The sequence below is a fragment of the Chironomus tepperi genome, unplaced genomic scaffold (assembly GCF_022539635.2).
Source record: "Chironomus tepperi strain 1889 unplaced genomic scaffold, CSIRO-AGI_Ctep_v1 contig_83, whole genome shotgun sequence".
NCBI classification, from domain to species: domain Eukaryota; kingdom Metazoa; phylum Arthropoda; class Insecta; order Diptera; family Chironomidae; genus Chironomus; species Chironomus tepperi.
This window is the reverse complement of record NW_027226205.1, coordinates 11,704-28,948: the sequence shown is the minus strand read 5'-3', so window position 1 is coordinate 28,948 and position 17,245 is coordinate 11,704. Positions and strand designations below refer to the sequence as shown.

General features: G+C 32.0%; 1 protein-coding gene across 3 annotated transcripts in view; it reads left to right on the top strand.

Annotated features, from left to right (window-relative positions):
• LOC139085799 (putative tyramine receptor 2) overlaps nt 1–16,629 on the top strand; it is a 32,498-nt gene extending 15,869 nt beyond the window's left edge. For 2 of the 3 annotated variants that reach the window (XM_070633954.1, XM_070633956.1), the window contains 3 exons: nt 9,707–11,182; nt 15,127–15,163; nt 15,312–15,551. In XM_070633954.1, the coding sequence (XP_070490055.1) occupies nt 9,913–11,182; nt 15,127–15,163; nt 15,312–15,477 (1,473 nt within the window). In that variant the 5' untranslated portion in view covers nt 9,707–9,912 and the 3' untranslated portion in view covers nt 15,478–15,551. Of the gene's footprint in view, nt 1–9,706; nt 11,183–15,126; nt 15,164–15,311; nt 15,552–15,598 lie in introns of those variants that run through there. The other variant, XM_070633955.1, reaches the window with a different exon arrangement.
• The last annotated feature ends 616 nt before the right edge of the window (nt 16,630–17,245 follow it).

Here is a 17,245-nt window from a genome sequence, read left to right as displayed (position 1 = left end):
AATGTAGTTGCCAGGGCGTTGTGCTGACGGCAATACGGAAGGATACCCTGACAACTACGAGAATGCTAATTTTGCACTATTTTTAGATGTTTTCGAAATGGAGACCTATACGAGATTTTTCAAGACCGGGTCTTATAACTGAGACTTCGTTCAACACTAATTGCGTACCGTTGTGATGTTTTATTATTTCATACTGAGAATAGTTTAAAGATTATTAAATAATGTAAATCGTAAATCTTCAAAGGCACGTGCACGCATCGAATCTGATAAAATTGATATCCAACTGTTTTATGAGCTAACGACAATCTACACGCGATTACAAGGCAACAAGTCATTGAAGATTAATGAATTTCATTGAAATGATGTTCACAATCAACACTCTTTAACAAGGATTTTTTGAATATTGCGCAATATAACACCTATGTCAGCACTTCACTGAAGTTATGCTGGCCTGGTGTCGGATTTTTGATCAATATATTGACTTCCAAGTTTCCTTAGTTTTAGCTAAAGACATAAGAAAACTTACCTAACAGACAACTTTGTAGTGTAAATCATTCAGTTAAAGTTCACTTTGATTAAGTTAACACAGTGCTGGGCAACATTTTACTTTTCGCAGCACTTGGCCGAAACCGAACATGGTGTACGGTTCATATCGTTTTCAAAAATTTCTAGCGACACAAATGTTGCCCATCATTTTTTTTTACCTATAAATCAATAATATGAACGTTCAAAAATTACGTAAAACTTAAAATACCCTCCTCATTCCTTAATAAAAACAAAACGTGTACAAAAATTTGAATTCCGTAACAAAACTTTAAAATCTCACTCTTTGTTCCCCAAGCGATACGTAAATTACGAACTTCACTGATGAAATGCTTTGCATATGAAAACCTGTTTTGCTTAATGATATCATATTTACGATATATTCAAATGTATTACATTTTATACTAATTTGACATAAAGCATATTCTTTTCTTAACAATTAAGAGTAAATTTCATCATATGGTGTAAATATCTTTATAAAAAGTGGTGCAATTCATTACCAGTTATGTTAAATAATCTAACAGAATCGAAATGAAAATGATTAATTTCAACATTTTGTCTTTCCGTCTCTACACATAGAATACTAAGTCTTAAGTTTAGGCATCTTATGAGAAGTGTGTCTTACGATTAACTTCTTATTGCATCAATCAATTTGATTATTTCAGTCACTTAATTAGACTACAACATATATGTCCAGTGACACAAATGAAGAAGAAACCGTCACGGAGCTTAAAATGGAGTAACAGTAAAGCAAAGACAGACAAAGTGTGTACATCAGCGCATCTTCTCCTTTCAGAAAACAGCGGTAAAAATTAAATCCAGATGAGCATAGATAATAAAAAAACAAGTTTAATGTTTTTCTAGACAATATAAAGCGATGATAGTTAGATCGGCATGATCATATCAAATTTAAGTATCAGTATATTCAGACGTTCTTCTTTAGTTTATATCCGTAAAAATGAAATCAATTATTATAATTTCGTTGGTTTTTACTATTTCGATATGTGTACTTGCAACAGACAACAGGCCAAAGAGAATGTTAGAACAGAAAATGTCAATTCCTGGTAAGTAATGTATATATTTTAATTTTTTAAAGGTATTGTAAATCAAAAATTCTGTAAACCTTTAAAGATGAAGAAGTAGATGAGGAAGAATCCAAAACTTCTGATCCATTGGAAGGATCACAAGAGGAAGAATCACCGGATGAAGAATCAAAAGATGAAGATTCAAAAGAAGAAGAATCAGCGGATGAGGAATCACCAGATAAGGAATCATCAGATGAAGAATCACCGGATAAAGAATCATCTGATGAAGGATCAAATGATGGAGAATCACCGGATCAAGAATCTCAGGATGAAGAATCATCGGATGAATAAACACTTCCAAACAAGCCAAATTTAGTACTAATATCTAACCTATTTTATTAACACCTGAGTCTAATAAAAAAGCTTAGTGAACCTCAAAAGCTCCGTGACATCGTCTTCTTCATTTTCAGCTAAAGATGAATTGAAAGATCATGCAAATACCAAACTGCGAATCATATTACAAATTTTGCCGACAAGATTTAAACTCATAATTTTAGAGGTAGGTTCTTTGAGGGTCAAAGTCAATTTCGAATCCTTTCCTTATTCCAAAAACGAACAATAAACTCTAGAGTAAGACCGGCTTGAGTCTAGAGTAAGGTGGATCAGGTGAAACTACTACTTTGTGGCATAATTGGCCATCACATTTGACGGAAAATTTTGAGCTCAAAATTTACTCAGAATTAGGCAATTTTTCCATATAAACCTCAAGCTGTGCCCTAAACAGCACTTGAACAGCACCTAAACAGCTAAAATTCAAACATATTTTCTCATTGAAACTTCCTTCATTCTAATTATCATTATCATTCCAATATAACATTAATTTTTATTATTTCACAGCGGTACCAAAAAGACAAGCTATAAAATTAAAGTGCGAAAATGACACACTTTAACATTCGTGCCTAATTAATTTAATTAGCTTTCCATTCTTCGTTTTTTTAAGTCAAGTTGAACATTTATTATTCTTGTGGGGATTCTCTTCTGTTGCTTTAAATGAAGCACGAAATTTGCGTGAAAGCATTTGGAAAAAATTACAAATATGATAGTTGAGCACAGAATTTTTTAATGAATGGAAACGAGCAAGCTACAAAGTAAGCACTCGATAAATTATTAATGTGTGGCTATATTCAGCAGAGTTACTTGATATTAAGGAGCATAAATTATTAGATTTTCGCATGGGAAAATCGTAAATAAAGAAATTCCTTTCAACTGAATTTATTGGAACTAATCACGCAGGAATCAGACTGCACATTCATATGATTTATCAAATTTGATTAAGAATTTATGAACTCAATCAGAATGTTAGAAATAGTCGATGAGGAGGTCAAGGATCACATAATAAGTGAAATGTTGAAAATGTTTATGAAGCACTTCAACAGATCGTTGAGCATGACAATGAACTATATAAATTTACACGCGATCACAAGCAACGGCAACAGGCAGAAGAAAAAAAATTCTTTCCATCATATTTATACTTCATTTTATGGTCAATAAAAATTCTATTTGACTATATGGAAAAAATAAATGAACTGGAATAACTTTTTTTTCTGTAACTAATTTAGGGAGGTCGTTTACAAGTTAAGTCTGTTAACAAGTCTATTAATAGGAAATTGGATTTTGGAAGTAATTTTGTATGAATCGAAATTTTCTTGAATTTATTCAGATCCGTTCTATCAATATTCCAATCATGATGTAATCTGGTAGCTTTCGTCCCTTTGTGTCTCACTATACTTTCAGCTTCTAATCCGTGTCTTAATCCAACATTGTCCAGAGCTTCAATTTCGTCTTAATCTTGCAGTAGAAGCATCTAAACAACCGAAAAACACCCTTTTTAAAAATAGTAAATAATGACTCGAATCGACGACTTTCGAGTAATCAAACCAAATTTAAGTCTAGTATCTAGTACCACATCGTTGATTTCCGAATCAAAGTACTCATTATGTTAGTGTTAAAAATTTGAGATATTCGAAATTGGCCATCACGATTGACTGAAGATTTTTGAGCTCAAATTTAACTCAGAATTAGGAATTTTTCGAGTGAAGTTATAGCCGATTGGCTAGACAATAGACCTAGTTATAGATACCAAGAGGTCTTTTGTGAGGACATGGGTTCAATTCTCACCAGATAACAACCATTAAATTGTTATCAATATGACTAGGATTCACACAATCCTCACAGCTGCTAAGTTACTTAGTCAATTTTAGGTGCTTTTTGGAAAAATGATCTAGAATTTGATCAAAAATCCATTAGTGAACATTATTGTGCCCCCAAAACTTTAAGAAATGCCATGAACCGTATGCCGTTCAGTCGAGGCTTAGCATCAAGGTGTGTTGCGAAAAATGCAAACGTTCTAAATTATTGCCAGATTCGGTTCAAAGGTCTTATGCCGGATTTAAAATCGATTAACCGACTTGTGCTACTTAGGTCTGTTTGACATCATAAATAAATGATTCCGTATCCAAAACTTAATATCTACTCTTAAGTTTCCATAGAATTAAAACATCTGCTACTGATATTTCTATTTTACAAGAACTTCTTAAGCATTTGAATAGCAGATTGTATTGAACATTTGCTATCCATAAAAAGTACTTAAAGGAAAGGCAAGAAAAATTATTTGGGATTTCTATAAACTTTTAGCAAATAGTTTTTGTTAACCTCTTTTTATGTTTATATCCAAGCGTGACGTGCCAAAGGAACCGAAATGATTTTGTTATATTGTTGGATATCCAACATTGTACGTCATATTTCTGTTTCTAATACATTTTATCCATTATGCTTGTCAAATGATGTTTTTTTTGTTTGGTTTATTGACATTTCATTGTACAAATATACATTTTGTGTAGACGAAGAAGGATTCAATATTAATGCAAACAGAATATCACTTCGTTGTAAATGTTTTGTGGATAAAACTACTAAAAGTACACATCGTGAAATGGTCATACATTTTATTCATGAAAGGAAATTGCGTTGGGGGATATTTTTTTATAAATTTTATTCCTTTTTGCTCTTTAGAAAGAAGTTTTTTGACATTAGGGTCAGCTTGCTACATTTTATAGCTCAATTTTGTGTTAAAAGTTTGACGTCATAAGTAAATGATTTCTTTATTGAAACTTACTACTTACTTAGTGAAACCATGCTCGTGTGTGAAGTTAAGACTACTTTAAAGGGCTTATATATGGCTCTGTTGCTGGTTCTGTTACTTAATTTGTACAAATTCTCAATCGCCCTAACAGGCAAAGAGTTTGCTCACATAATGAGCATGCTCAATCAAGTTCCTTAGCAAGCAAAGAGCATGCTTTCATCGTACAGCAAAACTACGGACGATACCTAAAAGCGGTTTCTTTGCGTACTAGACATTGAACGATTGAATGAATGCATTCATAAAGTTGAGTATACTCAGTGTCTTTTAGGGGCCCGCACGGTGAATATACATTCATTCATCATTGTTCTACACAAAGCTCCTGTCGAAACTTTTTATTTTGTCATTTTACACACTTTTCTAAATGTCAGCATTGACATACTTCATGCACATAAATCAACTAACTCTTTCATCTTGAAAGCAAAATTTATGTTGTATTATTGAACAAAGAGACCTTTTTGGAAATACCTATGTCTATTGAGTATTGAATGTGACGAAAACAGACGATAGTCAATGAAAAGTTTGCCTCTTTTGCATCTTTCTAGTCGATCAGTATTTCTTAATGGTGAGCAACAGATTGCCCACGCATTTTTACTTCTGGATCATGACCTCCCACAGGAGTCGCCTGAAGCTAGCTCTACCGCTGGCTTCCACCACTGCTTTAGTTATATCTGTATTGCTGAAGCAATAGCTGTGTTTTTATGACTTAAGTTACATCAAAAATTGTCAAGACTCTCCCTTCAATGCTGCAGAATTAATTTCCATTTAATTCTATCCTTGAGTTTATTAAAATACTATATTTTTCCCTATTGGAATTGCTTGATAAAATAGTTTAAAAAATTATTCTTGTACAAATGATTAGAAATTGAACTGATATTAAATGATTTTATACACGATTTTTCCATATAATTTTATAATGTTAACTGATTTTAATGATTTTATACACGATATGTTAACATGAACCATCGATAAAAGCTTTTATCACGAAAAATTCAACGTATATCCACTTAATCTGAAATAAAAATTGAGAACTTCTTTCTTTTCTTGCCAAATCCTCAAACCCAAATTGCTGTTCACAATAATGTCATTGAAACTTTTTCTACAATCTCTCAACGACGACCTTTGTTGTGCATTTTTAAGCAGGCATGAAAATCTAAGGCTTAGACACCTATCAGAAAGTTCTACAATTTATGGATTTACAATTTTCCTTGAGATGTCTGAGCCTTGCGAAAATCGCAGATCTAGAACCTTAGAAATCGAACCATAAAATCAAAAAAATGCACAATAAACTTATCGTTTAACCCTTATTGATTATTCCAAGATTATTCACGTCTGTAGTATTATTTTATTACAATCATTGGCATTGAAAATCATTTTTTTGCAATAGCTATAAATTTATATTTCCAATTGATGGTATAAGCGAAAATAATGGAAATGGAAAGCTTTCGAAAATGTCTATAATAAATTCCGAGTTCTATATAGTTTGTCTCGTGGTAATAAGTCATTCAAATTTTTGTAGTGTTTGGTAGCTTGAAGATGATTAAGAAAAGTTAGATTATAGATTTTTTTATTGACAAACTTGATGTCTGGTTTTGGTATAATGTGTAACAGGCGCCAATTTTTTCTCGTTTTGAGGTATATACTTTGGTTTATTGGAGTTGATACTTATTGTCTTAGATCGTTAAGAGGTTCTTACTCATAGCAATGCTTATTTACATCATTGGCCGTACCGATCCATAGGTTCTCTCTCAGTTGGCGTCACAAACTGGCTTTATCCCTGGCTGCACCTTTGTTAATTACCAATACCAAGTGCATCAATATTATTTGTATTAAGCAATGAATTAGGTAGTTTTGATGCATATCCAATCAAAAATCTAGAATCCTGTCAAACCCCTGATTAGTTCCATTACACCCATATGCCTAAACACGACTAGCAATTGCTATAAATCGTACACAAATATTTATACAGCTTCTATCTATATAAAGCAAAATCTACTTCCAAAACATGTTCAACATAAAAGCATGATACTCTTGATCATGATTAACTTGTTATCCTTTACTTTCAATCTTGTCATGTACAGTCCGGAAATATGATCCAATTTAAAATTGAGGCGGTATAAGCGGCAGACGAAGAAGTGGAAATAAAAATAAATAAATTTTATTAAAGGCAATCTCAATTCAACTAAAGGATGGGGGAGGTTGACGTACATAAACATAAAAAGTATCGTCAATAAAAAAACAAACAAGTAAGCATGTATCATGAGGATATAAAAATTTCAACAATAAATATATATGAAAGAAAAATAATGAAGCTTTTTATCCATATAAATATAAAATTTGAATGTACATAAACGATTATTGATGCTAAACTTTATTTTTTTCCTCATTCCTTTTAAGTGAATGCATGAGAATCCCTCGAAGATAAATATTAACATTATGTGAATTATTTCTTGAATATAAAAAGGAGGAGACAACCCCAAAGCGTCGAGAGGTTATTCCTAACTTTTTAACCGCATTTCTGATCAAAATGACGCTCATAACCTCACTTTGATCGGGTGGCTGGCTGAGGCACCGAGATCTCAACAACCAGACATCGTAGAGACCTCTTGTTTGAAGTATCATCTTCGTTCCATCGAGTTGCTTGGTTTGGTAGCTTAAAACAATGATTAAATGCTATAATTAATGATTTTTTGTTTTCCATTCAAAAAACACGTGTTTTTAGCTCCTTAAAATTTTGAATTTTTTTCGACCGTTAATTTTCCAAAAAAAATTAATCGTTAATTTACATACAATTTTCAGCTCATCTACAAATGCTTGTCAATTTGAATTTTTTTGTGCTAATGTAATTCTGATCGTTAGGCAAAAATGCGCTTAATTCCCTCGATCAAAAGAACGAGGACTTTAAACATTTTTTTCCGCGTATATCTGTTGATAAATATTGGGGCGCGAATGAAGTTACGATACATATATATCAATGTCACATGTTTACACATACATTACATTACATTGACATTTCCCCCCTTTATTTTGCAACAATCGATTTTCAATTTAAAATTCATATCAATTGAGTTAGTAAGCATAAGATGTTGCGTTGGCATTGACAAATTTCATCACGTCCATTTTTTCCAATGATTTAATTCCAATCACGAGATGTTGTTTGATGAAAAGTTTGATTTATAAATTCTTAATAACTTGATGCCATCCTTCTTAATACGTTCTTTGGAAATCCACTTAGGTGTTGTACTTCCTTCGCAGAAGTAGAAAGAAAAATAAAGATAAAAGTTTTTTCACAAACAAACATTTTTTTACAGCATGTAAAGGAATAAGTTCGGCAAATATTTTCACAGAATTACATGAGAAGGAACATGTGAGTGTTCCTTGCTGCACCCACGCCTGTATTAATATTTATTTTACTCTGCAAAGTTCAATTTATTTTTATGAATTTTTAACTGCGACTTGTCTGGTTTACGATGTAAATTACGACATAAATTTTCCATTTTAAATCCTGCTTACCATCCTACATACTTTGTATTTCTAATGTCTGAAGCCCTAGTGACACAAATGAAAAGACTCCGTCAAGTCTACTTCATGATTGCTTTCATTAATGCCAAATGGCGACCGTCTTTGTGTAGAAATCATATAATCACGTAGTACTACACTTTTTTCCTGGAAGGCACATGCCGTAGATATTACGGAAAATGCGTCGTGATTATAACATGATTCTGAACGAATTTAGAGTCATGCCGACGTTTGATCAGATTTTTCGTATTTTCTATGCTGTGTGCTTTATTTGTTCAAGCGTAGGCTATGGGCTATGGGCTTAGGTATGGGCTACTAGGTAGGCTACGAGTCTAGTTCAATTATTGTTTTGATATTTAAACAAACGGTCAAAGTCACTGAAATTTTGAAGTCGACTGAAATTCAGAAGTCGAAATTTAGTCAAACTCGACTCCGTGTAAAATTTAAGGTGATCCAGAATTTAATGGTTTGTCTAAATCTCATATCCTTTAAATGTTCCAAGTTCTAGCTGGAATTGACAAGTTTATTTTCGACCAGTTGTATATAAAATTGTTCTATTTACTTCCTTACATATTTCGCTGGATGTACAGATCAATTGTGATCTTCTGCCTCTTTCAGATGTCGCCTCATACTGGTCCTGTTGCAAACTATTCCAAGAACGACTAAATCGGATATGCCATTAAGTATGAGTATTATTAAGCTGCCAATAGAGGGAAAGATGGAATCAAAACTGTCAATCTTTGTGTTTTGTAATAATCGAACTAATCCTTAGACCAATCTGTCCATTGGACCAAGCACATCACTAGAATCTTAGCAACTTGTAGCGCCTAGCACAAAACATCACTAAAATAAATCCCAAATAAACACGTATTTTATTTGTTGTGTAAATCAGTTCATTTTACAAAAACTTTCCATCTACAAAGGATATCTTCCTAGTATTAATGAGATGAAAAGTTTTAATGTATTTGATTACACAAAGTTTAATGCTGTTAATAAGAGGAATAGAGATAGATAGAGTAACTAAACTAATAAAGATGTGTGTCAAAGCATAAGTATAAAAAACTTCAACGTTAATTAAGAAAATTACTTTCATGCTGCCTGACGATAAAATTTATTGTAGATGTAACTGGAAGTAACAAAGTTAAAAAGTATCATTAGTTAGTCAAAAGTGAGATATAGCTCAATTATAATGACTTAAAAATATTGCGAAAGGAATCAGTAAATAAATCTATAAAGTTCTTCATCCCTTCTCACATAATTAAATTAAAAAACTTTCTCATCATCCAGATCATCTTGTGCTGTATAAATTCAGTCGTCGTCTCAGTTTATTAAATTGTCATTAAATCCAATGCTCATTCTAAATATTATTTTTCTATCCTCTGCATTTAATTGATATCGTTCCTTTCCATTTTGTCATTTACAGATTTTTCATTTCCATGCTGATGTTGCTGTTACTGCTGCTGCTGCTCTCTTCATGATTAAGTCACACTGTGGTGATGGCATTTAATTGAGAACAAACCGAGGGGGTGTGTTCATCAGTGCATAGCAACAGCCGTACTACCGGAAACAATAAAAAAATTTACAGACACAGACATAGCAACAACAACAACAAAATAAAAGGAATCCACCATGACAATTATGACATCAAATAATTATTCCAATTTCACATCAACTTCAAATCACAGTGGAAATGGAGATGACTGCGAGAAACATGAGGCGATAATGTATGAGAGTATATTTGGTATATCGTTAGCAATGCCTCAGTGGGAGGCTATAGGAACAGCTGTAATTCTATCTCTCATAATTATCATCACAATTGTTGGAAATGTACTTGTTATACTATCCGTTTTCACATACAAGCCACTACGTATAGTCCAAAATTTTTTCATTGTATCATTAGCTGTGGCGGACCTGACAGTTGCCATATTAGTGTTACCTTTAAATGTTGCTTATTCAATTCGTGGACGGTGGGATTTTGGTATACATATATGTAAAATGTGGCTTACGAGTGATGTATTATGCTGTACAGCATCAATATTAAATCTCTGTGCCATTGCTTTAGATAGATATTGGGCGATAACGGATCCAATAAATTACGCACAAAAGCGAACGGTAGAACGTGTACTCATATTAATCATTGGTGTATGGCTGTTATCATTACTTATTAGTTCACCACCACTTTTAGGTTGGAATGATTGGCCAGATCATTTTGACATAACAACACCATGTATGCTTACACAAAAAAGAAGTTATGTAATATACTCGAGTCTTGGCTCATTCTTCATTCCACTCATAATCATGACAATTGTATACATCGAAATATTTGTTGCAACACGTAGACGATTAAGAGAACGTGCACAAGCATCGAAAATTAATGCAATGGCACTAAAAAGTAATATAGCGGCTAAAACAATTGAGCAAACAACAAACAATTCTGGCTCCGGTGGAGATCGTGAACGTGAGTCAATAAGTAGTGAGCTTAATCACAACGAAGGACATATGGATGATGGTGATGGAAATATTTTAAATTCAAAAGATAAGAAGCGTAAAAAGAAAAAAGATAAAAAGAAAATGACAAAAGATTCCGTCAAGGATCATAAGAAAGATAAGCAAAAGAGTACTCAAATGTTGACAATTTCAAACGAAAATTCCGTTACTGATGTACATGATAATGACAATGAAAATAATCAACATGGGAATACTGATTTAAGAACATCTGTGATTGAGATCGATAAAAATAATAGCAAGCTATGTGAGGTGGCAACTATGATAAATAATAACAATAACAATTCAATGTGCCATAAAAAGTCTGGTGCTGTTTATCAGTTTATAGAAGAGAAGCAGAAAATCTCGTTGAGTAAGGAGAGAAGAGCTGCAAGGACATTAGGAATTATTATGGGTAATATAAAAAATATAAGAAAAAAAAGTGAATCCAGAAAGCGAGAATGTGAACTTTCATGTGATGAGATTATTGCTGGTAATATATTAAGCTGAATAGAATGGACACAAAGGGGATTTTTATCCATATCCTCTATATTTCATGATTTTAAGCATTTTATTCTAAAGGAAATGTTTAGTGATGTCCTTACTTTGTTGTTCTGTCATTTAGTCTACTCTTAGTGCCTGTTAGTTGTGATCAAGTGACACATTTAGGCAAAAATTCAATTTCATTAACATTATGCGTGAATTTAGCAAAGTTCGAAGTCGAAAAAGTCTATTTGAGTCGACTAGATTTCATAAAAAAATTCGAGTCGTCTTCGAGCTCTGAAAATTAGAAAGGCTGAAGTTCAGAATTAGTGTGGTGATGGATCAGAGTCTTATTTGGATGTTAAACCATGTGTAGACGAATGTGGCAATGAGTGGGCCTCAATGGTCAAGTAGCTAAGTTTCAAGTCCGAAGTCTGTAGTTCTATGTTTTAAGCAGACATTGGTTCGATTCCTATCAGAAGACAATCTACAAATCCATTATATAAGAGAAGTAGTGAGCAGTCATTTTGTGCCATGGCACACCTTATAGTGTGAATATAATAAATCTGTTCAACATTATGCTAATTGTGATCATAAAGTTCTTTTCGAATCCAAAATCCACAAAAATCTGACCCTAAATTAAAAATTTTAAAGATTTTTCACTGTAAACTAGTTTCCCACGGCTAACAAGCTGTCCAACACTGTTATATAGTATTGTTGGTAACATAATGATTTGAATGACACTCATAAGTTCACAGCTAATAACTATAACATATTATTTACAATACCTCGCGGACTATTCTGATAAATTGTGTTTTATGACACGTTATTTTGTCGCTTAAAGCTGTTACATCCTGAAATAGTCATGAATAATATCTCTGTCAACAGGTTTCATAGGAAATTGTTGATGTGAACTAATGGTCGCTAGTAAATGGCAGCTGTACTATAAAGTTTGTTAAAAACTGCAGTTCTTCATGTTTAAAACGCAGTAAATGCAGGTTTTCAGTTTATGATCAAACCCTAATGTCAACTAAAGTCAAACTTCCTAGCTTTAATAATACACAACATTAACGACAATAAAGCGCTCTCAAGTCCACATGTCTGCAGCACTTTCAACTCTTCTTAGCTCTATTCTATTGTATAACAAGAACATTTTCCATTATTTTTAATATTTCTTGGCTTAAATGCTTAGCCATTTATCTAATGGTGTTTTTTTACCATATTGGCACTGCTCAAAAGCCCAGAACTTTCGGATTATTTTCCTGATTAAAATGCTCTCGACATAAAATATCGTATGAATTAGGATATAAATTTATCTTGTTGTTGTTGCTGCTCATACTGCCTATGAGTAATAATGGCAATAAGTTTAAATTTACGACCTATGAGCTCGTAAAAATTTCGAATGGAAAATCACCATAAAACAACTTTTTTGGTGAAAAGGACATCCAAACTATTTTCAATCATTCATAAATCTTTGTTAACAATTTTATGTCTCTTGTTTTATGAATGTTCCTTGTGTGTACCGAAATTAATTTATGAATTTACTGTGAATGTTCTGATAAAAAAGGGAATTGCTCTTTGTTTGGATATAATTGAATTTTAAAACAATGCTGGATGTCAGAATGAATGCCTGAGAGAACTTCATAAAATTTGTGAATATTCAAAATTATTAAAAAAGCATTTTTTAATAAAATTTCATTTCATTTTCATGAATTCATTGTGAATATTTGCTGTCGGCAATTTCAAGTTGTCTTTTAATTTGTTCAGTCTTTCACAAATTGTCAAAAAAAGTTTTTGCTTCAACTTAATAACTCTGGAGACATCCAGGCTTCCTTATTTGAGCATCAACTTTGAATAGGAAATCTAAATTATTTTCATTTTATAACTGTAGAATAACAAAAGAACAATTATATGACAAGCAGCTATGTCCAGGGGATCGAGATGTGAATTTGTACAAAAAAGGGGGGTAGCTGTTTGGTATATTTATTCGAAAAAGCCTAGCAACTTGAAGAATTTATTTATTTAAACAAATTAATTTCTAAAAATCGCCTTCAGTCATCCCAAAAATAGCAATGCAAGTGACTGGACATAATAATTATTTTTAATGCTTTTTCTTAAAAGCCAATTATTGCAACTTTATGCTGCAAACCTCATTAAATAAACGAAAAAAGTTTCTCTCATCAACAGAATTTTGTGGACACAATTAATGTAATAACAAGTGGCTCTATCTAATGCATATTCAAATTTTCCCAAAATTGCGGAAATACTGGAAGACATGTTGGCATGTGAGGAACGTTTTGATAGATAACTTTGTCTATCTATAGTTTTTGTTCATTAAATCGTCTAATGCAGTGTTGTCCAAACTGTGTGCCGTCAAATATTTTTAGATATGCCATGATTCGCATGCCATGTGCGCTTTCAATCATAGCTTACCTTCAAGGTGTGCCGTGACACAATAAAGCTTGAACAACACTGGTCTAGTGAGATTAAAATATTCATATATTAAATTTCACATGTGGAACTGATAATAATCTTTATGTAAATATTTATGGACAAATTCCACCTCGACGATGATAAAATATTGTGCTTTTTGGGGAATTTTTGCATTATTAATTACTGCTTAAATAACTTACAAAATTCTTTGGCTGGATAAACATGGTTAATGTCTGATGCCATCTCCATACTTCAACAAACTATCCACAGCTCGAGATAATAAGACCAAAACAACAATTCATAAAAATAGCTCTGAAGCATTGAGCAATCAGAGATAATTTCTCCATTATTCTAACCTTACAACACCATTTATCCTGACTAGATTCAACACTGTTAGATAAAGATCAGAGTGGAAAAAATTGGCATCAAATGAATATGACCCGCAAGAGAATAATCAAGATATGCATGAAATTGAATCGCTGTCACGCTGTGGACAAACAATTGCATAGAATTGTTCAGTGTTGGTATCTGGCAATTTAGTCTGTTTAGTAAGAATTTCAGTGTACAATATTTATTATGCTTGGGTCTAAACACTGTCTGAGTATATAATTATGGTAAAATTCATGTAGATTAAACTTTTTTTTTTAATATGTAAAGATCTTAGGCACAAGACAAGATCATGACAATTATATATGAAGCTTTTGTGGGACATTTTTATTATGGCATAGGTCGAGTGACCTTACCATTCCAAGCCTGATCATGGACGACATCCTTTGGACGAAGTTTTTAGGATTACTTTTAAGTTCGATTCCAGATACATTACTCGGTATTCAGAGGTGTCCGCAGTACCTCAGAGGACAGCACGAAATTACTTGACATTTATTGAACTTCCATTAAATCTCAAGTATATGACTAAATATGCAGTCGTCTAATCACAGCCTGTTCCACTAAGGGATATTCAAATCGAGATGGTTTATTAAGGACTAATGAGTCTGTGAATTTTTAATATGATTCTAAGCAGCACAACATAATTGCTAGAACACTGCCCGTGGAGGTGTCCTGGATTCACCAGGATGACTCTTTTTGACTTCTTCTTTATGATGGTTAACAGGTTCTTGATGTAGACATCTGCGACTAACTGACCAACACTGATCGTTAACAAGTAAAAGAATCTCTCCCATGGTTTATAGAATTAAATGGCACAAAACAGTAAGCCATTAACAAAACGTAAACTGAGACAGTCTTTGCATTTATTTCTATCAAAGACCCGTTAAATCATAGCACACAATAAACAATGTTAGCATACTCATCACAGAAAGAACAATGATAAATGCTCTAAACTTTCTTCCATGTTATCGCTTATCCTCTTTCATTATGTGCATAGTTTTTCATTAAAATTCTTTTCTTTTTTTTTCATCCACAAAACAATTTTTTTATTTCTAGGAGTATTCGTTGTGTGCTGGCTTCCATTCTTCCTCATGTAAGTTGCATTCTAATGGGAATTGTATAAATCCATTCATACACTTATAACAATACACTTTTATACTGTGCATGTTTTATGTTTCAAAAAAGAAGTGAGCAACAAGGAAATGAATTCTATTATATCATTTTATTTCATTTGTCATTAGGTATGTAATTGTTCCATTTTGTCCTTCATGCTGTCCATCCGATAAGCTTGTAAATTTTATAACATGGCTTGGGTACATCAATTCAGCACTCAATCCCGTCATATACACAATATTCAATATTGAATATAGGAGAGCATTCAAGAAGTTACTCGGCATTCGAGCATAATGGATGTTAAGGAAATTGTATTATCGAACCGATGGAAGTATAAATAAATTAACATTTGTTAATGGTAGAAGAAATTTTTATTTTTATTATTTCCAATTCCATTTCTGTTCTGGTTCTAAAGCCATAATTAAGGGATGTTATTGGATGATTGAATTGATTAAAAAGGGTGTGATGAATTTGAAAGGAAATTTTTTATAGTCCTTAAAAAATATGAAAGAAAATTTTTATAAGGATGGAAATCCATTGTGTTATGTAATAAATGACAAAAGAAAAATTAAAAAAATATATATTAAAACGTGCCGTTATTGACTAAGAGACGAATCTCGGTTTTTCTTTTAAGATTATGAATAAAAATAAGAAACAGGGTTGTTAAAGTTTGAATTTTTTTGAGGATCGGGATGAATTTTTAAATGAAAAATGATGAAATGGATGGAATTTATTTCAATTTTATGATTTTTTTTTTTGTAAAAACCAAGTAAAAACTTAAGAACTTAGCTCCCAAAATTCTTAACCACCAACTAGATTAGCTCAAAGAATTTGAGCTAACAACGCGTAGTCATTATGTCACTGTTAGGGATTTGAATCTTAGGATTAAATGTACAGGATTATAAACAATTTAATCCCGGGATTGAAAACCCTAATCGCCATGTTAACGGGAGGACATAATGGTGACCTAAATATACCGCGACGTCCATTTTCGGTCAATTTTTAAGGCGAAAAATTAAATTTTCCACATCGTGTCATTCGAGTTGATTATTAGGAAATTATTAGATAATATTAGATAACACCAAATTCATCCATGACGTAGTCTCGGGTATATCTAAAATCATCTTTTATTAAAGAGATCTTTAGTGATGAAAATGGAAAAAATTCAAAAATTGCTCAAATTTGTATAGTAAAACTGTTTTTAAATTTGACAATATTTTAGTTAAAATTTAGGAAATTGAAACTTTAAAACTATTTCAAAATGCTCTGTCTCTGAAAAATGGAGAAACTGTTGACTAGTTTGATTATTTTTAGAAATCTACATCTTTACATTTTTCTAAAAATATTCTATAATGACTAGAAATTAGTCCCAAAAATACATGATGTAAAAATGACTGTTAATTCAACCCTAGATTAGCGTTGCTTTGATCAAAGATCAGATTCGACTAAATACTGGTCTCAGGCTAGAGTCATGTCGGGCTGGGATCTGATTTTTGGGGCATTTCTACATCGTGTGCTTTTCGGATAGTCACTATACATTCATAGATTAGAAGTACAAATCAAAATGTTTTTTCTAGGAAATTCTTAAGTCATCCTAGATAAGGAGGAACGAATGTAAAATGTAAATGCAATTCAGAGCAATTCATTTATTTTATAGATAAACCGTCAATCTTTCTCCTGTCTCCATTTTAAACAGAAAAATCCTCAAAAAGAATCCAGAATAATTTATCATACATCATTAGCATGTGTGTAAGCACTTAAATCCATAAATTCACTAACAACCCTGACTGCAAATGAAAAATTTATCTTATTTCTGTTATAAGAAAATATAAAAAAATAAAAAAATATGAAAAATCTTTCTTTCCGAATTTTTTCTTTTTCTTTTGTTTTAAAAAGACTGATTTAAATTAATTGAAAAAGTTTTATAGGTCAACATGAAGTGACTTTATAAAAATGATAAAGAATATATCCTTGAAGATCCATAAAGAAAAAAACTTTTTTTTTTTGTCTCCAGGATTTTAAATTTTATTTTTTTGTTTTTATTTCACATTTGGGGTAGATT